The sequence below is a fragment of the Anopheles stephensi genome, chromosome X, assembly GCF_013141755.1.
Source record: "Anopheles stephensi strain Indian chromosome X, UCI_ANSTEP_V1.0, whole genome shotgun sequence".
NCBI lineage: Eukaryota > Metazoa > Arthropoda > Insecta > Diptera > Culicidae > Anopheles > Anopheles stephensi.
Genome location: NC_050201.1, coordinates 13,203,348 through 13,228,477, shown reverse-complemented (window position 1 = coordinate 13,228,477; position 25,130 = coordinate 13,203,348). Strand labels below are relative to the sequence as shown.

The 25,130-nt window shown below is 44.8% G+C and overlaps 3 protein-coding genes across 11 annotated transcripts; 1 reads left to right on the top strand and 2 right to left on the bottom strand.

Moving 5' to 3' along the window:
• Positions 1–1,221: 1,221 nt before the first annotated feature.
• LOC118508664 (blood vessel epicardial substance) lies at positions 1,222–22,973 on the bottom strand. Of its 8 annotated transcripts, XM_036048503.1 has the most exons (9): positions 22,684–22,973; positions 21,422–21,577; positions 19,702–20,834; positions 12,452–12,609; positions 11,975–12,077; positions 11,662–11,811; positions 11,428–11,575; positions 7,773–7,805; positions 1,222–5,693 (listed from the first exon to the last, which is right to left on the bottom strand). In XM_036048503.1, exons 3-9 carry the CDS (start codon positions 20,002–20,004, stop codon positions 5,626–5,628), a joined length of 963 nt encoding a protein of 320 aa, XP_035904396.1. In that variant the 5' UTR covers positions 20,005–20,834; positions 21,422–21,577; positions 22,684–22,973; the 3' UTR covers positions 1,222–5,625. The 8 variants fall into 8 exon arrangements, with proteins under 8 accessions (XP_035904396.1, XP_035904400.1, XP_035904401.1 ...); XM_036048507.1 differs by lacking the exon at positions 7,773–7,805 and having other exon boundaries at positions 22,684–22,967; XM_036048508.1 differs by lacking the exons at positions 7,773–7,805; positions 22,684–22,973 and adding an exon at positions 22,204–22,466 and having other exon boundaries at positions 21,409–21,577.
• LOC118508751 (transmembrane protein 205) lies at positions 15,732–18,719 on the top strand. The gene is made up of 3 exons (XM_036048510.1): positions 15,732–16,944; positions 17,032–17,258; positions 17,356–18,719. Exons 1-3 carry the CDS (start codon positions 16,709–16,711, stop codon positions 17,841–17,843), a joined length of 951 nt encoding a protein of 316 aa, XP_035904403.1. The 5' UTR covers positions 15,732–16,708; the 3' UTR covers positions 17,844–18,719.
• Positions 22,684–24,869, bottom strand: LOC118508638 (tyrosine--tRNA ligase, mitochondrial). Of its 2 annotated transcripts, none has more exons than XM_036048499.1 (2): positions 24,615–24,869; positions 22,684–24,554 (listed from the first exon to the last, which is right to left on the bottom strand). In XM_036048499.1, exons 1-2 carry the CDS (start codon positions 24,758–24,760, stop codon positions 23,306–23,308), a joined length of 1,395 nt encoding a protein of 464 aa, XP_035904392.1. In that variant the 5' UTR covers positions 24,761–24,869; the 3' UTR covers positions 22,684–23,305. The 2 variants fall into 2 exon arrangements, with proteins under 2 accessions (XP_035904392.1, XP_035904393.1); XM_036048500.1 differs by having other exon boundaries at positions 24,611–24,828.
• Between the last annotated feature and the right edge of the window lie 261 nt (positions 24,870–25,130).

Genomic DNA, 25,130 nt, shown 5'->3' with positions numbered 1-25,130 from the left:
GTTGTAGCGCCGGATAAGTAAGTAAGTAAGTTGGGCAGTTTGCACACCCACACCACCGGAGTAATTTAGAAAGGCCCAGAACGGCTGGATTCCCTAGGCGTACCGCAAGGACTTCATCAACTGAGGTTACGATCTCTGGGGATCTCTCGAATTGCTTCTCTTTGCGGATGACATCGACTTCATCGGACGGACATTTGTGGCGTACGGTGTATGAGGCACAACCCCGACTAAACTGCGTGATCGATAGGGTTGAGTTTGAGGATCAATGCAACGAAGACTAGGTCCCTGGGTCGACCCAGTGTAAGACGCGACAGCGGCGCCGATCTTCATACGGCAGGACCGGGGTACAAGTCTCATCTGGGCCGTTCCCTCATAGTGAGGACTAACTATCCAACTAGGCGGTAATAATAAGTCTAGTAAGCCAAAAATGATAGGCATGACCTGAGAGATTGTTACGCCAAGACAGAAGAAAGAAGAGACTAGGTCCTTGCCTGCCAATCAGATTGCTTGCCGACTGAGAAGCAGAGTATCAGTTGACGAGAACGATCTTGGTTCTGGTACCTTGCGATCATACTCCTGCGATCGAGGAAACTCCTGCAACACACGAATATCTAGATATATAGTAAATTGATATGTCTGGTAGTCCTATACGGAGAACTCTCTCTCAAGAATCCTGGACTCTGCTGACGGAGGACCTTCGATCTACAATTGCCAAGGATAACGCTTAGCAATGTATGCGAACAGGGCGTGTGGAGAAGGATAATGAACTATTTGGGTATACAGATATCCTAACCAAAGCCGGCTGGGACGAGTGATGAGGATGCCGGACTTATGTCCCACCAGACAGCTAGCTAGCTGAGCTGTTCATCACCTTCTCCGAACGCTCTGTTCGCACACACCATCAAAGATTCCATTGTAGTCCTCCATCAGGATAGTCCAAGATATCGTATAACACTACCGGGCCACCTGCAAGCTCGTTGGCTGGCTCTGGCGGAGTCGAATCTCTCAGATATCGGATACAGCCGTGGTTGAAGCAACCCTGACCCGAGTTTCCTGGTAAAAGGATTGGCGTTCTGGTGACTCATCTCACTCTACAACAACTTCAACTCTTAACACTTGTTTAACTCCATGACGGCTTCCAGGTCACAGTCAGGAAAACACCGAGCAAAGTTTGTTCTTTCCAGTCCAACTCTTCAGAGAAAGTAAAACACTCCGACCGCGTACAACAACATATCCCAATAGTTACTGATTCTATTTCACTGTTTCTTCCGTTTCCTGTTGCTGTTGTATGTGTCTATGTGTTAGTTTGTTGGATTTTTTTACTCTGCTTTTTATCAAATATCTGTCAACCTACACGCCGGTTATCTGCCCAAATACCCCGGGACAGGTCCCCGGGCTAAGTGGCATTAAAATTGTCTAGATTGTATCATACACCTTTCTTTTCACTAAATTGTGTTAATTGTGTGTAAATGCAACGTTTTTTTTTGTTGGGTTTTTAGTTTTTTTTCTGCTTTTCGTTAATTCTTCTCAATTTTTCAAATCACGCGACCTTTTGTGGTTTCACCGTTTGCGCCCACACTGAACTATTTAACTTTAGAGTGTTTGTCAAAATCATTGACACTTTCATCAGATACTGCGGTTTGCGAGGGATTTGCGTAAGTTATTTAATTTTCTCGCCCTAGTTTTACCGTTCCGAGGAGTGTTCAGGAGTTCCCCGTTTTACGTCATGTTTTTTTTCTGAGATGAGTTTTGGTTTCCGGTCTTCCCTGTTCCATCTCATCGTGTTGGCATAATCGCCGGATGATTATTTTGTCCTATCTAAACCGGGAAAAAGTTTTTTTTTTATTTGGGAGAAACAATTCCGCCACAGGTATCATTTCCATTGCCGGAGTCATTCCGAGCATTCGAGGACATCACATTGTTTGGTTGAAATTTTAACTGATTTTCTTGTTCCTTGTTTTGCTGTCCTCATTTGTTTTAGTTTTGCCTAAATTTTTGTATAACTATACGATCATCTACTTTCGTCTGCGTAACAGGGTAACAAGAAAAATGGGAGAAAAATTTGGGCTTCACTAGGAAAACGGATGGAACGTAAGCATCAGAAGGGATCAAAGTGATCAAAGGAGAACGAAGTCGGCGATCGAACTGGGTTCGTGGTTATACACCGTGCCTAACTTTAGGCGCAAGTAGACGGTTTCTGTACCGTAAGTATACAATGCACCGTGTACACTAACACTAACACTGTCATTTTGCTGTCATTCCGTTAGAAAATGAAGAAAACGAATTGTAACGTATTTTGACGTGCCCGACCTGTGTGAACGTCTAGAGGTTAGGAAGGGGAAAATATATTTATACTTTATATATTATATGTATATATATCTATAATTATTGTATATATCTATTCATATGGGGTTTTGTTTTAAAACAACTGCTCCGTAGAACAGTGCGCACCGTACGTTAACCTGCTTTGTGTGATTTTTTTTCCTTCCTTCACAATATAACGTTCAAATAAAACACATGCACATCGAATGTCACACACAGAGACACATACACACGATCCAGTGTAGTTTTTTTGTTTGTTTGCTTGGTTTGTTCTTTTGCTCTAAATGTCACCTGGCTGCACTACACTAAACACGGTCAATTTAACCACCACTAACAAGCCTATCTCGATTTGGCCGGATAGGACCGGGTAGAGCTGATTGGCCAGCAGGGAAATTATGGTTTTTTTAGGGGCGTGTGAGTAAGTGGGCTACGGGAATCCTTAAAGCACACATGCACGTGACGGGTGCAGGCGAGTACGCGTACTCAAACACTGACAGATCGCGTTTTGAGCACCGGTTTGTGAAAGGCTGCACACGGTCAAGCGGCATACAGAGGCTAGATTAAGCGATCCAGATGATAGCCGCCGATTGCATACTTTGTGAGCCGCCCTGAAGCTGAAAAAATGCTCCTCAATGTATGCACAATTGCACAATCACTCGGAGTTGTTAACACTACACTGATACCAATTCCTACAGTTGCACCATAAATGTACACAATATTGCATTGTTTTTTTTTAAATATTTTTTTCGATTTTCGAGCAAACAATGTCTATGGACGTACTTAACAAATAATTTCATAATATTTTTTTATATTTTTAAATACGTTTTAAAAGTGAAAACCGACAAGACCGGTTGAAGAAAAAAATATGACAAGGTAGGCGAATCCAGATCTTATATCGCCGGGAAACTTAACAAATCACCAAATTGACACTAAAAGAATTAAATAAATCTCAGAAACGAAGGATTCAATGAAAAAGATTAAAATTTACCATTAAAAATATATAATTGTTTTAAGCGTCCTCAAATTCCACTAAAAAGTCTACTAAAGTTACGATCTCTTAGGCCTGGCATACTAGACTTATTGATTGTTGGATAGCCAAGAATTCATTATGGGAAAATAGCCCCCATGAGATTTCAACCCCGGATTTTTTTTATTCATTAAGGACGGCCTTATTTAGGGCCCTCTTAAAATTACAGCTAAACATTATTTTATAAAGAGAAAATAACGTAACACACCGAATTACCGTACAAATAGGAACATTATTAGACCGAGATTGAATAAGCACGAAAAGTTTGACTATGATTCGTACTTGTATCATTTGAAGATGTATACATGTAAGACATCTTGTAAATAGCAATACGGCCAGGCCAGACTGTTTGTCAAGAAAAAAGGGACATTCAGTTATATTTTCAGTATTACGGCTTGACACCTTTTTATAAAAAAAGACCACCAAGTGGATAGTTTTTTTGCATTTTCGGGACAAACAATAATTGCCTACTGTTTAAATGCTTCTTTCTCAATTGAAGACGATCTTATGCGGGGATAAAAAGATCTTTATAAACAGTCAAAGTTAATTTCCTAGAAAAGACCCGAAACAACATTTAAAACATTTTTCTATAAATTTTGGTTGTGTGACGGTTTGAGGGAAATTGAAATATTTAAATTTCTATAGCGTGTACTAAAATAAACCAAATTAATACCATTTAACTAATAAATAGCGTTTTAAACTTATCCTTTATAATAATTTCAGCTAGTCCAAAAACTTTTAGTACGGCTACAGATATTAGTTCAATATTTGCATAAATTCCAAGAAAATAATTTTTTTTATCTAAATATTTTCTAATTTTTTAAGCTTATTAATTTAAAAAAAAACTCCATTAAAACCCATTGAAAAAGTTTGTAAGAAAAAAGTTTTACGTAATTTTTGAGTAATAAAAAAATAAAGGTGTGGCTATAGAATATGGTATCAGTGTATCAGGCTATCAACCAGGACACTACTAGAGCTCGATTCTGCCTAAAGGTAACCAGTCGAGCTCAGCTTCCGGATGATAACCTCCTTAAAGATGTGCGTGCGTGCATTGCATACCTTGTAAACCGCTCAGGCCCACAAGTGCTCCTCAATGTATGCAATTGTGCAACAGGCTCGGTATTGTTACCGCTGTTGCACACGGCTCATCCATCCGCGATGCTACTACAGTACGGCTATAACTAAGGATAGACAGTAGCCCTAACGTAGCAGAAGACTAGAATGAGTATTGTTGTCTGTTCTTGTTGTCTGTATTATTCGATAGTATTCGTAAGGCAAGCGATTGCAAAAATTGAAAACTTAGCTCCTATCAGTACACACATCGACGCGACCCACTAAACATGCATCCAACATATCAGGCGAAAGATCCAACCCTACTCTACTAACAACACTTCGCTTTCTAGCGTACCCTTTTCGCACAATGCCCTCGCAGCTTACGCCTCATCACGTGTATATACGATTTTGGTTTTGTTTCGTTTAAATATATTCGTTTAATCAAGAGTAGAGTTTGGAAAACAATCACAAGACGAACGCGTCGTTAATAGTATTGTCATTTAAAATTGTATTAAGTTTACGTAATAGAGATTGTAGTAATTGGTTGGTTGGATTTTGTTTGTTACCCTTTTTTTGGAGTAAAAATGATTATTTCTTTGTATGTGTGTGTGTGTGTGTTTTTGTAGTATTTAAAATTCAAAAATACTATCCAAAAAAACAAAAAAATGGAATGAGAAGGTGTGAGCGATAGTATATGCTGAACTGAAACGGAACGAAGACCAAGGGAGAAAGACAATGACGGTCTGTTGTAGCTGGGCCTTAAACTTCGCCGATCCACCGTACAGGGATGAAGTTTATCGGATTTTTCATTATGTTATATGCCGTATCCTACATATCTTTATCTCTCTCTTTCATTCTCTAGCCAGTGATTTAACCTGAAGCTGCTTAAATGCTAGTCTCGCAAAGTCTCATCCGTCAACAGTGTCAAATCCTAAAACCATTCACTATCCAACAATTCCTTACGAGATCTTCATTTTCCTTTTTGTAATAATCTTTTACACTATCGTTCCCATTTTTTTAACCTTTAGTCTCCACCATCATCAGACAGGCGCGTCTTACAGATAATAACATTTATAGTATCACAAAATTGGTTGTGTTGAAAGTGTTGTGCACTTCTCTCTAGCTCTCTCTCTCTGTCAGCAGCACCGGCCTCATTCTCACCGTCCGGGGTACGCGATGCTGGTGAAACAGGGAGTCCTACCATCCGTAATGGTCCCGGACTCCTATACCGCCGTTTCGTGGTCGGTTTCGTCGATTCGTCCCAGCCGCCAGGCATTATGATCGGTTGCTACTAAAAGAGGGCCACAGAGAACAGAGAATTGCAACATCATCTACAGTGCGTTTTTTTTGCCGCGAGTGGGCGGTAGATGCACTAGGGGCAACTAAGATACTGATAAGTGGTTATGGTTTTGAACATAAAAAATAAGATGTTTTTGATTTTCAATTTTAATTAAAAATAGTTTAAGTTACACGATGTTTATTTTAATTGAAAGATTTTGCAATCTTTTTTTTTGACAAGATGACAATCATCAACATGGCAATAGTAGATGAAAATAAAGAAAAACGAAAAAATCAGCAACAACACACATTGTTTTTTTTTTTCTTCAAGAAAATAGAACACACACATCACATAGAACCATTACCTGTGCACGGTTAGTTAACATATTTTGAACAGAGAGTAGACACAAAACGCGTATCTTTCATAACAAACATTCAAAAACCGAAATTGGGTTTACAGTTGTGCACAGCAAACAGAAAAAAACAACAATAATAAAAGAAAACGTGTTATATAAAAAATTTACTATTTTAAAAGTAAAATGAGTTAATATGAAAAACATAAAAATTAACGTTTTTATGGTTTTAACGTTTTTTAACACGGCACAGAGCGAAGTGCCAATCCGTTTTTTATCTTATTATTTTTCTCACATTCAGAAGCATAACACTAAGAAACCAAGAAAAATTGCCACAGGCCACATAAAATAAACGAAAAAGAAAACCAAACAGAAAAAATGCACGCATACAAAAAAAAAAGACCAGTCAAACAAAACAAAAAAACACTTTACTAGTTTGTTACACATTTAGATTTTATTTCATTCTTCCCTTATCTTCCAGTTCTTTGTTTATTTCGTTTGTTACTTTGCATATATCAGTGCGGGTGTTGCACGTGTCGGGATACCCACACTAACGTTGTTTTTTTTTTAAATAAAACAAAATGCACACATACACGCACATACACGGGTACAATAACACATACACAAAAATTACATATACATATAAAGGGAGAGAGAGAGTGAGGTGACATTCCACACACTAGGGATAATGGATGGATGCATTAGCAGAGAAAGGAAAATATTTTTGCTGCGCGTCAAAGTCGCACGGGTTCGGGTTTTACCCAAAGCTTGTGTTATATTGGTTTATTTTTAAATTGTTTTTAAATTTTGTTTGCCGTTTTTGTTTGCTTATTAAATGCATAAATGTAGCAAAAGTATGCCGCTCTTTTTTTAATATCATTTCCTTTCCAATGCTAATTATTATCCTTTTTCGCATTTGCTTACTATACACATAATAGTATTTCACTAGGTGTGTCTCTCTTAAAGTCTTGCGATTTCGTTGTTACGAAGAGAACAGGTAACTTAAATCCTTCTTGTGTGAAGTCTAACGCGCGCGCGCACCCGACGAACCAACGGTTCAATTATATGATACTTAAACTAAAGAAGAAAAAAACAAAAACAAACAAAAAAAACTTATCCACTAGCAAACAAAACGTAAAGAAAGAATTAAACAAACAAAACAAAAATGGTATTCTTTTAGTGTTTTCCGTTTTCCCCATCTAAGAGCACTATGGGACTGTGTAAAAGTTTCCAAACGGTCTTTGTTCGATTCGGGATAACCGCATCATTCTTTTTTTTTTGGGTGGGGGTCAAAATCCCTAATCACTCTAATCTATTCGAGAAATAAAAACAGAATAACATCATGTTCGATGTTAGTAGCATGTGTTCGTTTTTTAGCAGTAATCGTGTTTTATCGACTACCGAGTGTATGTAAAGCACTGCCTAAGCAATGGAACACAAAAACAAACCGAAAGCCATTACCGACCCGGCGACTCTATCTCGCCTGTTGCTGTTAAACAAGAAAGTATTTTTAGATTTGCTTTTTGATGTGTTAATTGTTCATAGTTCAATAATTTATCTCTTTTTTTAATTTATTACAAACCAAAAATCATGATCCGTGGCTATAACATTTTAGCTAACGATCAGCAAAACGAGTGGAAACCAAACCAAAAAAAAGAAAGAAAATAAAAAATTGCCAAAATTTAAATAAAAGATCAATAAAACCATAGTCAAACGATGGATACATTGTGAAAACTTACCACAGTAATAATACTTCGAGATCCGTGGGAGAGCTTTTGTGGCAATAGAGGGTGGGTGGAGGCGGGATTGGATAACAACATTTTCGCAGTAACAATGGTGGTAAGAATGGTAAGAAATTATATAAAAATTGCAGTTTTTTGCCTAGCTAAACAGGGATGAAAAGGAGGGCTGGTGTGAGAAGAAAACGGGGGAGGGTGAGGAAATCGAAATAGGGGAAGAAAGAAGTGGGCAGAAGGGGTGTGTTCGCTAAACTCGTTAAATGCGTGGCAAGTGTTTGGTGACACATTCGTTACCAGAAAAAGAGAACAAAACGGATAACTTATTGGAATGAAATAGATGAAGCAAGTTTATCGTACGAAAAAAATAAAACAAAAGCAGAAAAAGAGAGAATAAAAAAAAATTAATTGTAAGTGAAAAACGGTTGCTTAAGACATGCGAATACATAGAAGCGAAAGCAACAGAAATTAGATACGCGTTTCTATTGCAAAACGAGTAAAAAACACACACGCAAAGAGCTCCATGAAATTGAAAATTAAACGACAAGCGAATTAGCGTTAAGGATAAAAAAAATCAAGTAACAGATACAGTCTTATTGTAGGTCAACGTAACAAACCGTCCGACATGTTTGAAAGCAAATTGCGCAAATTCCGAACATAGAATGGAACCTTTGAATCACTCGGTAGAATGTTTCAACCAGACAGTGGAACATTGTAATCCCGTTGTGGATGCATTGCATTCGAAACCCCTGTGATCCATGTTATGATTCACCCTGTGTATAAGCTCTATATCTCGACTACATTCAAACATTTGATTTAAACATGTGGACGGTTGGTTTTATGACGTGAATAGTATTGAAAGCGCACTGCATCGCTTCAGTGACACTTGTTGAAGTTTAACGTTAGGTGATTAAAATTAGCCTGTTTGTCCCTGTTCTCTCTATCCTCGCAGCACGCTTGCTGGCCGGCTACCTAGTGTAGCTAGTTGCGTTTAGAGTCGTGGTATGCACCGCTCACTGTTTCTATACGATACGCGGTGTTTAATGGTTAACTGGTGGCGAGCGGTTTTGTTTGTTTGTTGTTGTTAAAGTAAAAACCGGATACTGAAAAACTAAATATTACGTAGAGGTATGATAACATAATAACCGTGTACTAGACGTTAAAAATGGCATGCATAGATTAGCCCGCGGCTTCCGCTTGAAACCCAAAACACATGGATCGTAACTGTTGGAAGCTACCAGAGAACGGCCGACCGATTGGTTGAGCATATAGTAGAGAGGGGGATACGGGGGGTAGTGCAGGGCGGATGTGCAAACTGAGTCAGGATGAGTGAATGAGTTAAATCTTAGCTATGACTGAGATGATTTAATTCATCACTAAGAGTTACTTCAACTCACTTATGATTTAACTCTCCGTGCCGAATAACCACTCACTCACTACGTTTTAAGCTCACTCACTACGATTCAACGTACTCGCTTCGTTTTCACTCACGAGAGAGTTTAACACCGCATTACATTATTTATATCTCTAACACAAATTGTTTTGACTTGAATCATCTTACCAACGTGTTTTAATTTATCGAAGCAATATTTAACTCATGAGTGAGTAAAACATAGTGAATGAGTTAAAATATAGTGAGTAAGTTAAAACATAGTGAGTGAGTGGTTAGTCGGTACGGAGAGTTAAATCATTGCTCAAGATTCAACTCTTAAAGAATGAGTATAAGATTTAACTCACTATTCTACCTCACTCATCCTGATTTAATTGACATCACTGAGTTATTCCCATCTTTAATAGGGAGAAAGGGGGATGGGGGTCTGGCGGGCGTTGCTCCGTGGCTGACTTTTCATCGTCGTGGTCGTGGACCAGTCTTTCCAGTGACCACAGTGCTTCACTGCGTGTTCCGTGAACCTAATCGTAATATTTGGACAATGAATCATGCTTGCATGACTGGCGCGAGCGCATAATATGACTATCAAAACAGGCTTCCTCTCGATGACTTTACGAGCCTCCAAGATTTTCCAACATAGACGGTCTTAAATCTCCTTCCTGGTATTTAGTGGTTGATCACTGCCTCGCTCTCTCTCTCTCTCTCTTCCTCTCTCTCTCAGCCTCCTCCATGTCTGTTGGTCTGGTACGTCAAATGAATGGGGTTAGTTTTGGTCAGGAATGATGAAGGAGGCCAAGGTCAAGCCAGCACAAATAGGGGGCGAAGACGATCGGGGTCGGCGGCAGAAACATGCATGCAACACCACCTATTCGTGGTACACCTTTTCCAGCAGTGCATTGCCAGAGTACAGTGAGCCGACCGTCAGTAGGGGAACATTTTCATCTACAATAAAAAAAGTTAAAAAGTGAAAAACAAAAACAAACGAAGAAAACAATACGAAAACAGAAACAAAATCACACAAGATACAAGAAGAAGAAGTAGGGAAAAAAACGCCTCAGCACAACTAGCATAGCGCAATGCTCTGGGAAGGATGAAAGCCGGGACTCTGAATGATAAAGAGAAAGGAGTTGGGACTTGGGAGGACACTATCTCATCTGGGACTCAATCTCATCAGTAACTTAACTCGTGGCATAGTCAGTAGCGGATCAGGTCCCCTTAAAGGTCCTAAGCAGAATGAAAGTTGGAGGCCCCTAACACGTCGAACACGTGCTGATTGGGCCTGAGTCAGAGACCAAAGGGAAGGTCTCTTATGCAGCTCTCTATGTTAGCTCCAAAGACCTAACAACCAGCTTAAAAGAAGAAACCCCTTTTGGGGCCCTTTGAAAGCTCCAGGCCCCAAGCATCTGCATACTTTTCTTGTGATCCACCCCTGAGCGTAGTATTCAACGCAACACATTTTGCAGAGCTCGAAAATATCAATGATTCAATTGGTTTTTACTAAAAGACGCCTTCGAGTTAAGTTAAGATTTTGAGAGCACGCAGCAATCGCATCGCAATGACCGAATCGAGATCGACTACACAGTATTAGGCTGAGCCCTAACGACGACACCCTCGCTCGTGGGAACGTTCTGGTTGTTTACACAGGCTTTTACAACTACGGCGCACGTGGGGCACAATGGGGGCAAGATGAAAAGAAAAAAATAGAAAGTAAATTCATAAAAACAACTATGTAATTGCGAATTGAATTGAAGCCTTAACAACAACAAAAACTAATCCAACACGTTAGGTATGTGCACAGTTTGCATTCAGTTATACACACGCACACACACACACACAGGTACACAGCACACGCATATTGATAGACATAATCGTGCAAGGCGCCTAATCATTAGTGATTGGCAGGAGATAACATAGCCCCACAAACTCAACATTGAACGATAAACCATATATGAATGCAGACACACACACACACACACGGGCAGAGGATTTGTTAAGAAAGCGTGTGTAATGTAACTTTTATTGTGTTTTGTGTGTACTACAAAGAAGGTGAAGAAAAAGTGCAATGTACCTTTAATCTACAACACTGAAGCAATGGCGGATATGTACGGGGAAAAGGGAGAGCCGTCAACGACGGGGCGGGCAGTACCTTACACCGGCAACAGTGGTGGGGTGGTGTGTTGAACAGGGTGTGGGAGGGGTTGGGTAGTGAAGTTGGGCGGAAAGGGGCTAATAACGAACAAAGCGAAGGGTGGACCGTGACCGACTCACCTTGCAGCTGGCGATTGATCAAGGCCGTCAGGCCATGCCCACCATTATCGGAAGCTTTGCTCTTCATCACCAGCATCGGTTTATCTTCCGAATCGTCGCCATAACCTGACGCAATACACCCATTGCTTTGCGCCATCGTTTCGCTGACCTACGGCGATACAGAAAAGGAGAGAGAGGAAAAAATTACATTAAGATCAGGCCTCGCTAGCGTCTAGTCAGGCCGTCGTCGCCTACCTGCGTAACCTGCATCAGCTTCTTCACCACATCACGCCCGAGAATGTGATCGAACACGGCCTGCAGGAACGGTTCCGCCATGATCGACAGCTTCAGCTTATCCCGGTGCCAGATGAGTACGCGCGACTCTTCCATCGCCATGATCGACACCTGCCAAAAAATGCGTACACCCAACGATTAGTAACCCGAACACACACACACCGACACCTTTCTTGTGGGGAAAGGGGGATCTACTTTTAAAAGGGGTAGGGAAAGAAGGGGACAGAGCAAGAGAGTGTGTGACAAAGAAAGTTGGTAGGATTTGCGTATGTACCTGAAAAAAGTCATCGGTAGAGACACCGAACCATTCGGGTGAATCGAGAAACTGATGAGGGAATACTATATGAAGCGCTTTTTGATTCTGTGAAACTACTAATCTGTACGAGAATGAGAATATGGGAGATTGAGATATTAAAAACAACATTTCAATGTTAAGCATAGCGCAGCCTCCTCTTGCGGTCTATGCGGTTGCTCCGAGTAGCGACGTGCGGCACTGCAACGGGTCGTCACCGTCCCCCCCTCGGTGGTGTGACGTTCTGAGACATTGCAAACTAAAGCAGCGAACCAAAAAAGAAAAAGGGGAAAAAAGAAGCAGATTTCTGCTTCCCTTTTGCTCCGGCCATAACTCGCCATATAACTCGCGTGGTGCTCGCGAACGTCAAACCCGTGCGCTTCAGCATGCAGCATGCGCGTTATGTGCGTGCCTATCATGCCGAACCAGAGACCGAGCCGCGTGGTATCGCGCACTTACTTTCCCGACAGCACAAGGGACAAACTGTCGACTTTGGTTATTTTCTCCTGCACGTAGATTTCCTGGTACTTCAGCGGCCGCACGATCTTCATGCAGTTCAGCACCTTCTTGAACTGATGGCGCGACACGCGCAGCGGCTTAAACAAGGCAACGTACACCTGGGAACAGAAAAGTGGGAAACAGTTGTTAGAGGCGGTTGAAGTACATCGAGGAGGGTAATTTAATTATAGCAGACCGTTGCGCTACTACAAAAGGTGGGGTTAAGGTTATCTTAAGATGGGATTGAGTTTAATAGCTTAGAATGGAAATGGATATCCTTGATGAAGCACTACACTGTTACCAAGCCCTACGAGTGGCTGGCCCTAAATGTAGACTTCAAGATATAGCTATAGCTTGTCCGACTTGTGGTAGGATTTGTTGGAAATAGATATAGTCTTCAACCACAACGCCTCTTCTCAAGATAGTAGTCCTCTGGAGATCCTAAACTGGTGTCCTCACCTCTTCTTCTTCTTCCTTGCCACTACAACCTCGAGATGTCTTCGCCCTGCCATTTCTGGCTTTCTGTGAGTTAATTTTACCCGTTGGAAAATAGTCAGCCCTGTGTACGGGGAGGCGGACTGGATAGCATTTGAAGACCGGCGCCGTTATCGCCTCGGCCACCAGAGTTATCCAAAATCTAGTCTTCCTATCATCTAAACTGTCATCCTACCTCATACGTCAAATCCCACAGAGGTCATACGACTAGTTGTATGCAATTTCTGAATTCTTTGACTTTATGTACCCGCTACTTGACCACTCTGACTGACTCTGACCACGTGGGATCAGCCCGGCTAGTTCTACCGTGTGAAGAACCGGCACCGCTACCACAATGTCACTAGGCCATCGTACACTACCTTGTTTGTTCCCTCCACATCGTACCTCTGTGTATCTATCCGTAACAAACAATATCCTCAAAGTGTCTATAAAACTTCAAGCTGACCTATAAACAAGCGAATTAGACGGTATTAATTACGTTTACAGCCTGTTTTGTACAGCTACATTGAGCTTTATGACCTGCTACTTTTTCTATCTGACGAGTGAGGCAAGCCAGTAAGAAGTTTTTCTTCCTCGTTGGCACATCAATCTTGAAAAGTCTTGGCCTACCATTTATTTCTTCCTTGGCTTGATTGTACCTGCTACTCAACAGTCTACGTTTCTTCATACCCCCCTGAACGTTGGGCAGATGAAGCCATCGACCAAATCCCAAACAACAGCTCCAATCAATAGACTAGACAAAGCCCTTACAGATCTTCAAGGGCTTTCAATGCGAAAAGAACAGTAAATCAGCGGTGCAGTAATTAGCCTCCCCGTGTCATAACATATGCCGATGATCCGAGCCACATCTGGATGTGATTATTTGCACCATTTGAACCACGATGGCAACAACACTACGTCACGGACAATCACGTGCAATAGGCACAGTAGGGGCAGGAAGGTTGGCGCGGGTGTGTCCGTGGGTGGAGGTGGAGTTATCCGAGGTACTAATAAAAGGAATCAAGGCAACCCCACCATATCGTAAACACTTCAGTAAACCAATGACCTAGCAATAAAATTTGCCACCCGACGGCATGGTGCGAAAACCGACCTACGGTACCAAATCGCATCTCGGACTAGGTGTGCTGTACTCCAGTAAGACCCCCACCGGTAGCGTCCTCTTCCAACACTGCCTCTTCCGACTTGACTAGCGGGATCGCCAGTATGACGACCTCGATTCCACGCCGGACGAGGCGGTGTCCGGTTGATGGGCGAAGGCTGGCTTATTACATAGGCCTGGAGGAAGCGATCCATCTAGCAGGTGAAGGTTAGATCCGACAGTGCGTTGCTAACTGCCCGTTTTGCTGACGTCGGCATTAGAACAGTTTTGCGTGCGTTGGTGTGCGTGGCGAGAGCAAAACTGGGGGTGATGCGCTTACTTGTGATACGATCGTCGCATCGATGTAAATCAATCCCCCATACTGACAGGTGCGTCCGAGCGGCGTCTTGTGATAAGACCGAACGGAGCCAGACAACCGCTGACAGCGGACTATTGTGCGGAATTCTGTTTTTAGATCTTATCTCCGGTGGAAGCGCGTAGAAAGCATAACAGAGGAGACAAAGATAGCCCGGGTTTGCGATATCGGACGTTTGTGCAGAATTCGGGTTTCCTGAAAAATACTGGTTTGGAGTCAAGTTGATCAGTGTGAGTGAGAGCGAAGGAAACTCGAACTGCGGCCAAAGAAGCATGCAAATAATTGCACACGCCAATGTGCCACCAACAGAATAGCTATGCAGTTGTCCAGCATGCATGCAGAATGCTTCCTGCCTGCCACGCGTACTCCACACATCAGCCGCGTATCCCACGTGGATTTCGCAAATCACCTCAGCACACCCATACATGCACACCCAGAAACACGCCAACAGCATGTGTTTCAGGGTGGTTCAATTCGCAATGCGCAAAGTGCATACTTGCGGTTAGTCACGTAGACACCTTGCTGCTGCTGTTGCTGGTAGTCGGGTTATATATTTAGCATGACGGCCCAATATACGTGCAATGTTATGTTTCGCGCGGCACTAAACCTATCCTGCAGCTAACCACTGTCTCCTCACGCACTTGTCACCCATCGACATGATCGACAGTCATCGTACCAGCCATACCGATGGAAAGCACGGAACGCTCTTTTTGCTACATTATCCGTGGAATTTTCGGACCTGACGGAGGCTTTGACAGTTTTTGGGATCTCCATTAAGAGGGTCACAAATGGTAGAATTGAACGGTGAGATTTTGTTGGAAAATCCCACCAACTCAAGCAGGCCAAGCTACTTGACCTGGTACGACTTTGCCCAACACTCTGCCCAGGGTTGCTCTTTTAGGGATTTCCGACAAAAGGAAGCTTTAGATAATGTGGGGCCTTTTAGAAGCATCCATGACTTTCCGCTTGATCTTTCTGCAAATAAAACTAAATATATATTCTTGCAACGAGTGGGAATCCCTTTCCTCTTGATCGTTTAAAATTAACCCCCCACTTCTATCACACGTGTCGGATGTATTTTTATGTACAAGACAGCAATGGCGCCTAGACCTCCCCATGCGCTGGATTAAAAGTCGATTATTGCGTACAGGCACCGCTAGGGGTAAACGATGACGCCCCGACCAGAGTCATCGCCAGACACTGTTTAGACTTTGACATATACCAACACCAACAAGCTGGACCGGAGGATCTCCCTGACTAGGGGTAAGTATCGGGTCAGAATCGATGATTTATCAATTTCCCAAAAATAACGACGTCAGCCAACGACACGAGGACGACTGTGCAACAAACGCCGTTACCATTTATGGACGTATATACATACAGCAAACTGCCTCCTGCCATCCACACCTCCCCTCCTGCAGCACGAGATGTCTCCCGATCGTATGACGATGCCGGGACGCGATTATCTCGTGACTTTTGCCTTGCCTCGTTGGGATTCGGCGGTTTGGACAGCTCATGGTATTATTTACGACGCGCGCTTGTAAGCATCGCCGCCTTCATCCCCATCCCCACCCAGAAAAGCGTGGGATTTAAAATTTGCGCGCTGTGCCGGGCTTTCTGTCTCTCTCTCTCTCTCTCTCGCTCTCTAGTCCACCTCCATCTCTTCTTCCAAATCGGTCCTTGGTCCCTTTGGCTACATGATAAGGTTTTAATCCACCTTCGACTGCTGCATCGTCGCATCCGCGCATTGAGTGCGCACTGCGTGCCGGTGTTTGTGTGTTGGCGCGACTCACACACTCATACACACTGGTGGTTTGGGGGGCTGGGAGATGCCACCAATTGCAACCAATTCCCGGTGCGTATGTATTCGCAAACTCATGGCGTGCGCGCGAAACCACTCATCGTCGCGCGGCCGTGTGTATGAGACGGGCGACGCAAACCGTGGAACCGGCTCCACTTTTCCCGAGGGGGGGGGGAAGGGACGCACGCCTGGTGCGGTGATGCGCGGAGGTGCACACGAAAATAAAGTCTTATATATACGATCGGCGCGCGAACACAGCCATGCCATTACACTGTTTGCCGAGCTAGCAGTAGCACAGCTGTTGCCCCCAAAAGTCAATAACGCTCTACCCTTAGCGACAGCGTACCTCAGAGCAGTGCCTTTCGGTGTGTGTGCCAGTGTGTGAACCATTCCGGAGGCTCGGGTGAATCCTGAGCATTGGTACAACTCTAGTCAACAGCAGCAAGGATATCTAGCAGTATTAGGAAGATGTGTTGCCTTCAGCGTATGATCGATACGACCCAGCTGCTACAGAGCAAACCGAACCTTCCGGCCAACGTGGAGTTGCTGGATGATGAGAAGCAGACTCCTGGTCACCAATCAGCGCATCCAGCAAGTGAACAGATCCACCAGGATGTTCTCGGTACGGCAACCCGTGCAACACGTTCCATCTTGCACGGTCTGCGCGATCAAACGTACCGCCTTCAACGTAGCCAGCTGTACAAGTAAGCGTCACACCAGTTACCTCCGTCCGAGCGATCATCAATCGTTAGCATTTTACTGACTTAGTGCTCTTCTCATTGGTTTGGTAGGATACTGACGAACACGACGCAACCAAGTCACGCAATATCGGCGATCGTGGTGTCCATGGTGCTGGTCGCCCTCTGGCCCAACCTGATCAGTGGGCAGGCAGCGGCTGACGCCCAAAAGTGTATGCCGGAAGCGGGTGACAGTCGTGGCAGTCCGTTGACACAGATTGCCTACCTTGGCTCCTTCACCATCCACTTCGGCGCCCAAATATGGATGACATTCGTATCCGGTAGGTCTTCATTCCTTCGCGTGCAGTTGCTTTTTGTTTCTACGCATACGCAGATTACTACAATCGTCTGTTTCCCTTTTTTTTTTGTTTCTTCCAGGACTCGCACTGTACTTCTCGTTACCACGCCACACATTCGGCCTGATCCAGGAAGTACTGTTCCCGAAGTACTTTACGCTCGGCACTGGTCTAAGCACCATCAGTTTGGTCAGTTTTGTTGAGCTCCGTCGTAGTACCCGGCCCGAGTTAGCTGCCCGCAACTTGGCCCACTGGGATCCGGTCGATCTGCTGCAGATAGCGGCGCTGGCCATTACCGCCTCTCTGGAGCTGTTCGTGCGCCTCTATCTGGCACCACCGATGTTGCGCCTGATGCACGAAAAGCATCGCATCGAGGCACAGGCTAGCATCGGGCAGGAGGTGGGCCAGTTTGATGGTGCAGGCAACGGTTCGCTGGAACGCTCGCGTCACTACAAGGCGACGCACAAAAAGTTCCGCCAGATACATATGGCTACCGCGATCCTGAACATGGTTTCGCTAACGTGTACCTGCGTACATCTGCTTTACCTCGCAACACGGGTGACCATATAGAAAGGATGGTTGTTCTTTCCCAGCATTCAACATTCAACCTAACTAGTGTATAAGACTATTTATTTGACGGTTTTGTAAAAGGGTCGGTGACAGTGTGTTGCAGACAGGGCAGTAATGCACCAATCTCACAGCTGGCCACCATTACTCGCCACTACTATCCCTCTCCCCCTGCTTTAATGATCTCCACTCTGCGAAACTTTTAAATCTCAGATAGGAAACCGTTGCGAACGGAGAGGGCCACTAGCTAGGTAGCTTATCACACACACACACACACACACAGGTAGTTTATCATAGGTTGTAGGACAGACTGTATTACCCGTGCATCTTCTAAGTTCACAGTGCACACATACGGGAGTGGCAAGTGACTCGCGAAGAGAAGAAGAGAGAAATAACAGTATTGTTTGGCCCCATTTCAAACCGAAATCTGTGATCAGTTCGCGTCAGACTAGCAACAGTGCCATACGGAGAGATACAGAACGCTACCGAAAACGGCGATGTTCCTCGTGACGGGGTGGGGTAAACGAGCGATAGAAGAAGAGACACAATCTAGAGCGCTAATAAATCATTGTAACGGTGTCGGCTCACAAATAATGCTGATTGCCAATAGGAATCGTTCTATCGCTCATTAAAAGCCAACGTACAAATAGACTGGAGGGAGTTACTACCACCAGTCTGGATTCCTACGGTGCGTGCGTGTGTGTGTGAGTGTTTAGAATAAGTAATTTAAGGTTTTAAGATTATTACTATGGACATTGCGGAAGTTGAAGACGCGTGTTTATAAAATCCTTCGCACGTGGACGTGCTTAAACAGTAATGGTTCCAATATAATAAATGGAAACAAAGACAGTCAGCTGACAGTTAGCTGCACATTTTTAACAACCTTTGTTACTTTTGCCTTTACCTAGACTACAATATTCCGAGCGCATCAGCTGATACGTTTGTCTCTGTGTTGGTTCGACCTTTTCTGCGATACGTGTTAGCAATGATTTTTGCACTTGAACACCACGGGAAGAAATCATGACTTTGCCACTTAGCATTCAGGAAACCGAAAAAGCCATCTTTTTGCTCAAGTAGCCAGCTCTCGGAGAACGGGTTGATGGCTTGTCATTGCAATCTTGCCTTCAGTCGTCACTTAACACCTCTCGCGAGACATCTCAAACATCTCAAACCATTCAATAACGCTTCTGAGATAGTCAAACTCCAAAACTAGCGTGAAATCCTTTAAGTCCAATTCGAGAGGACGATGGTGAGAAGGATTTTTGGCATCTTATAAGCTACTGTGATGCGCTCTAGACACAATGCGACATCGCTATTGGGCAGCGTGTTAGATCTAGTCCGGTCTCATTCCGAAAGGAGTTGTGATAGCTCCAAATTGAGATGTACCAGCTACGATTAAACCTTCTGAGGATATAGAGACAAACAAGAAAATGAAGTTTAAGTCCGTACTAGGTACTTATTCTTCTTTTTCTTCCTTGACACTTCAACCTCGAAAAGTCTCGGCCTGCCATTTCTGGCTTTCTGTGACTTGATTTTTTCCGTAGCAAGGTAGTCACAGCCCTGCGTCCGGGATGACGGTCTGGATGGGGTTTAAGCCTCGTTCCAGTCGTGTGAAGAACGGCGCAGCTGTCACCTTGTTCACCGGACCGCCGTATTAGGTACAGATACTGTCAAATGGATCTCGTTGCTATATCCTCTGTATTACCTAATGTCGCCACACAGTCCCACAATCTATATCACAAATCTAATCTCAGTTGGATTTATGGCACCAAAACCGGCACAAACATTTTTTTGCTACCATTTTGTGCGTTTTTCTTGGAAAAAAGATGGTGGATATCTTTACGGAATATGTTCTACCTACCGATTCAATCTCCTTCTCGAACTTAACCGGACGCAACCTGCAGAGCAGCACCACCACGTAGACAGCGTTCACGAGCAGGAACGCACCGAACCAGACGACCGCGTCCAGGCTGCAGGCAACGAACCAACCCCACAGCACCATCAATATACAGCCGGCGATGGCCGCACAGCGCAGCCAGAGAAACCCGCACGGGATGTTCGGTGCAAGAAAGGCCACCAGAAACAGAGCATGCCCGATGTGGTAGTACAGGTGCTCCTTCGGCTCGAAGCTAAAGCACTTCGGCCAGTTCCAGTCGATCAGCATCCGGATCGTGTGCCCATTGTCGTGATGCACAACACCGTTCCCTTCCTGTGGTGCTTTCTTCGGCGCACGGAAGGAGGTCGATTCGCTATTGCCACCGCTACCGCTACTGCCTACTGCATTACCGTTGCTGCCGTTGCTGCTAGCGTTGTGACCGTTGCGACCGGCCGTACCGGACCCGTTACCTTGTCCGTTTGTACGCTCGTAAGCCCGTCCGTGGCTTGCACTGATGCTGCGCGACACTTGCGGTACAACGGTTTCCTCCTCCTCGGCAACGATTGCCACCTCACCGGTCCCGGTGGTTTCCGGTTGCCGGTGGTGATGGTGTCCGCCGGTGTGACCGCCATTCGTTGGGCCGCTAATTGCTGTCTTGCCGTTCTCGGAAAGCGATGACCCATCCGGGCCGGCTTCGGACGCATCGAGCTGGTGCAGTGCGACCGCTTCGGTCAGCACAAGCACCAGCGCGCCCACCAAGCATGTTAGCCAACGCAGTAAATCCAGCTTGGTGGCAAAGCACACCAGACCGTACTGGTCTGGTGGTTGGGTACGTCGGGGTACGGTTTCGATAAATCCGGAACGATTTAGGAAAAAAAAAAGCACAAGCTCTCAGCAGAAAAAAGGGCTACGCTGCAGCAGGATCACACCGGAACCACATCGACGGGTATGGGCCCACTAGACACGTAGCTTCGTGTCTCTAGGCCCGGACGTGATGCAACCGATGTGTCAAGTGAAGGAATTTAAAAATTGTCTTTCAAATCGGGCTATTGTTCAGCTAATGGTATTGTGACGATTCTGTTGCGCACATCCGTTCCAGGAAGGAGCCCAGTTATGGTCTAAAAGAAAGATAAAACAAGGAAAGCATTAGACACAGTTACATTTAAGTAAATTAAATTATAGACGGGATTCAGGGAGCACATTCCTAGAAAATATCTTAATAAAGTTAAAAAAAGACACGCAAAGAATAAAAAACCACTCAGTACCCTAGTAAATTGTAGATGTAGAAGAAACCACAGTCCTTGAAATGCTTTGAACGATACAGCAGGTAGAAATTGAATTCCGTAAAATCACACCACCGTACAACGAAACTGTATCACAAACAGACACCGAAAACGGAACGCTTTCATGCATCAGCGTACCTGCTAGCTCAACTTTATGCACTGGTTTTATGCAAATCCGTTTCGAGCATACCTTGGCGCACCTCTGGAACCTGAACAGCGCGTTCATGACACAATCATAATCTAATAGGCACGCGCTGGCCGTACACACCCACACGCTCAATCTGTGCGAAGGTTAAGCCAACAAGATGCAAGTTCCCCACCAAACCCCAAAAACAAAAACCACCTTTAAACCCTGCGCACTATAAATGGTTAGCGCGATGGTGACGGCCGTGATTTGGCGCCTACGTACATCCGTTCCGTACCTTTTCGACGGTTGGCGTTGGTTGGATCGTCCTAATGTCTTGGAGGAAGCGGCTTTGCAAGATTGTTACGGGTCCATCCGAGGCGTTTAGTGGGTTTCCTCATGGGTAGGAATGGGTCAATTAGTGTTGAAGCTTAAGGGCATGGCATAATTTTATCTACAAAAAGAATTTAATAAAAATATTATTAGAATTGATTGGTTCATCACGGCATCATGCGGGCGGTTTTGGCTGTGAACGAAAGGATTAGCTTCATACGCTTGTACCCGCGTCCCGTGTATCGAACCGTAATTCGATGTACAGGCGTACGATGGTAATGCAATTTGTAGCACGGGTACGAATGTTTGATGCAATCGCTGATAAGGGTTTGAACAAGTACAACCACAAGCAGCGAAGAACAAGCGATTCGTCATAGTTTGGCCCTGTACTTAAACGAGGAAGCAGAAGAAAAAAATCGCCGTCGTCGTTGTCGTCGAGCTACGCGATATCGACACAATGCTCTGGACTCGGGATTGAGGTCCATTACGAAGAAACCGTACTAGTAGGCGATGTTTTGCCATGCCCCTTATCCGGGCAGGAAAGATAGAGGCGCGTTCTTTCGCCTGCATCGTTGGCCTCGCGTCGGCCTTCGAAAGGAAGTAGGAAATCCGACACCACTTCCTGGTTGTGCTGCTCCTTCCCGGCTGGCGTAATCATATTCCAACCGCACGCCACCGTTAGGTTAGGTTAGGGACGTTCCGAAGGATTGTGGTGACGTACAAGAAAAGAAAGGCTCAGGCGCTTACCATCTCTAAATGGCGTTTGTAGAGCGCGCGCCGCCGGTTGATGTGTTTGATTGATGATGATGCATCGCGATTGAAATACCAAAAACGCGTGACGTTAAACAAATTGGAAGGAAGCAACAACAACAAAAAATCGTCCATCTGACTAATAGCCCCAAAGCCTGAAAATGTCGACCATTTTCAGGAATAGAAGAGAAGGTTTAAGGACGATAATGTTTTCAAGCTAAAGTGTTGCATCGCTGGTCGTTGTTTTTGGGGTGTTGTTGCAGTGCATACCCTCTCGATTAGAATTTCCACACACGCGCACTCACTCACAGACGCACACACCGCACCGTTTTACGGGAAATTCACGCCAATCAGCCGTTTTTCTTTCTTTTTTTTTCTTCAAACACACGCCGTGTGTAGAAACGAATGGGAGAGAGAAAAAAAACCGTCCAACCATCCGACCTTCAAGGCGACGGAATCGCACTGCTTGTAACTTGCCTGTTATCCCGATCGGTTCCCCTTCTCCGTGCCCTGTTCTGGGCCACACGGCAGTCAACTTTCTTTCGCGTCTCGTTCCTTGCACACTCCTGAAACCACTTCTGTAGCTCACCACTGCTGGCTAGGCTGGTTTCGTTCTCTGCCGCACCGCACTCGCGTTCCCGGTGAACCGACAGCTTTAGGCCATTAAATGCTGCGTTTCTACGCGAAATAACCACCACTTACTGGTTTCACGCACATTCTAGGCTTCTGTCTTGGCTATCTATTCGTAAATCATGATTCGTATCAACGTTCTGGACCTGCACTAGAGACATTGGTAAACAATCATCGTTTGACAGCAAACGGATGTGTTTATAGCGACATGTTCAGCACTTGAGTTGCATAGATGTTCTGGGAAGCGGTCGTATGGTGGTTCTTCGAATGAAATCGCTAACATCCATCACCAAATTAGCTCCGTTATAATCAATATATCTAACAAAAATTGTTAATTATTTGTATTCGTCTCTTTGTCTAACAGACTTCCTATTTCGTTGATGACGGATACTCTGTTTCAATCACATTTTAAACGAGGGAATACAACTATACATGCTTACTTTATTCCCAACCATGCTACCGATCCATTCTACAGCAACCACTTTACGATATAATAATTCCTTTTACCTACACGCAACAACGAAATCCGGTTCGAAAGGATGTGCACCGAAGGTGACAATACTTCCGCAGGATTTTTGGCTTTCTTCAAGTTTATACTGAACCCGCCCGCCCCGATAATCCGTTCCGCGTCCGACCGGCTCGGGAAGCACCGTGCACGAAGCGCCACATCCACCACCGTCATTCCCGGTTCGGGCAGAATCTCACAGAGCGGTGCACCACCAAAGCTCTGCGCTATATCCTTCACCTCCAGCAGTTCGAGCGTGGAAAGGTCACCATTGTAAAGTGCTTTACTGATGCCCATCGCTTTCTCCAGTCCGGCCTCGCCGTGCACCAATTTGGTCAGCTCCCCAGCTAGCAGCTTCTGTGCCTCCCACAGCTCCGGCGTTCGACGATGCCTTGCCATCACCTGCTCGACCGTCTGTACCGGCAGGAAGGTAAGCAACCGTAGCAACCTTTCCACCTCCGAGTCAGGCGTGCGCACGAAAAACTGATACATCGCGTACGGTGAGGTCCGTTCGTCTGACAGCCACACAGCATTACCGGCTGATTTGCCAAACTTATCACCCTCCTCGTTCGTGATGAGTGGCAACGTTAGGCCAAACACTTCCTTCGACTCGGTACGACTGATCAGCTCCTGCCCGGACATGATGTTGCCCATCTGATCCGAACCGCCAAGCTGAAACCGGCAGTTGTGGTGCCGCAACAGATGCAACCAATCGTACGCCTGGAACAGTTGGTAGGAAAACTCGGTAAAGCTCATGCCGGTTTCGCTTGTAAGCCGGCTCTGGACGGACGACCGGGAAAGCATTGCACCCATGCGAAAGTGTCGCCCAACGTTCGCCATAAAATCGACGAAGCTGTACTGCCGGTACCAGTCGGCATTGTTCACCACCAGCACCGGTTTCAGAGTGCCAGGTTTGTCCCAGAAAAAGCGCACGTGGTTCGTAAAAATGGTCTCTATCTGTCGCTTAATGCACGCCACGTTATGCTGTACCGTTTCCGTCTCGAGCAACTGTCGTTCGGTTTTGCGCCCGGATGGATCCCCTATCAGACCGGTTGCACCGCCAACCAGTGCTATCGGTTGATGGCCAGCGCGCTGGGTATGCAACAGCCCAATCAGTACTAACAGATTGCCCACGTGCAAACTGTTAGCGGTCGGGTCAAAGCCAGCATACACGGTTTGGGTCGTCGAGCCAAGCATCGAGCGGGCTTTATCGCTAAAATTGAAAGACCACCATTAGCATCGGGCGAAGCAAAAGTGGCCACAACTTACGCACATCGTTTCGGCCGGAAACACATCCTGTATGAAGCCGCGCTCTTTTAGCTTCAGAATATTTCGCTCCGAATACCATCGCACTGGATGCTGGAGAAGGGCTTGCAGGGTAGCTTTCCTGTGAAATGCTCGAGCGCTGGTAGCGAACATAGGGATGGGGATTTAATAATTCTCGCCCTTTCGATTATGATTTCGATGGAAGCACAACACCGCTTTGATGTAACCGGCTGGTGAATGGGTTGACGGTTGTTTGTTTACATTCGAGTGACAGTTGGGTGTGTGCGTGCGCGCTAGCAAGCTTTCGCCGTAAGCTTTATAGCAACTGCGTACCACTACCATAAAATATCGTTCGCTTGGATTGGGTTCACACGGCGCCGATGCGATGCACCGAAAAAGGTGGAAACTGTGAAAAATAATTAAATTTTTATAAAATAACTTTCTTTTTGTAAAATAAAGTCCAATAAAGAACAATTTTCATACCTCCGGCCAAAGCGAATTAGCGAGCGATAGTATTAAAATT

Coding starts and splice junctions, on each gene's coding strand:
- LOC118508751 (XM_036048510.1), top strand. CDS start 16,709: ATGTGTTGCCTTCAGCGTATGATCGATACGACCCAGCTGCTACAGAGC. Junction 16,945..17,031: donor CAACGTAGCCAGCTGTACAA/GTAAGCGTCACA, acceptor TTGGTTTGGTAG/GATACTGACGAACACGACGC. Junction 17,259..17,355: donor ATGGATGACATTCGTATCCG/GTAGGTCTTCAT, acceptor TGTTTCTTCCAG/GACTCGCACTGTACTTCTCG.
- LOC118508664 (XM_036048502.1), bottom strand. CDS start 20,004: ATGCTGATCGACTGGAACTGGCCGAAGTGCTTTAGCTTCGAGCCGAAG. Junction 12,610..19,701: donor TCGAGAAGGAGATTGAATCG/GTAGGTAGAACA, acceptor TTCTGTTCCCAG/GTGTACGTTGCCTTGTTTAA. Junction 11,576..11,661: donor AGCTGATGCAGGTTACGCAG/GTAGGCGACGAC, acceptor GTATCGCCGTAG/GTCAGCGAAACGATGGCGCA.
- LOC118508638 (XM_036048499.1), bottom strand. CDS start 24,760: ATGTTCGCTACCAGCGCTCGAGCATTTCACAGGAAAGCTACCCTGCAA. Junction 24,555..24,614: donor GTGTTTCCGGCCGAAACGAT/GTGCGTAAGTTG, acceptor TTTCAATTTTAG/CGATAAAGCCCGCTCGATGC.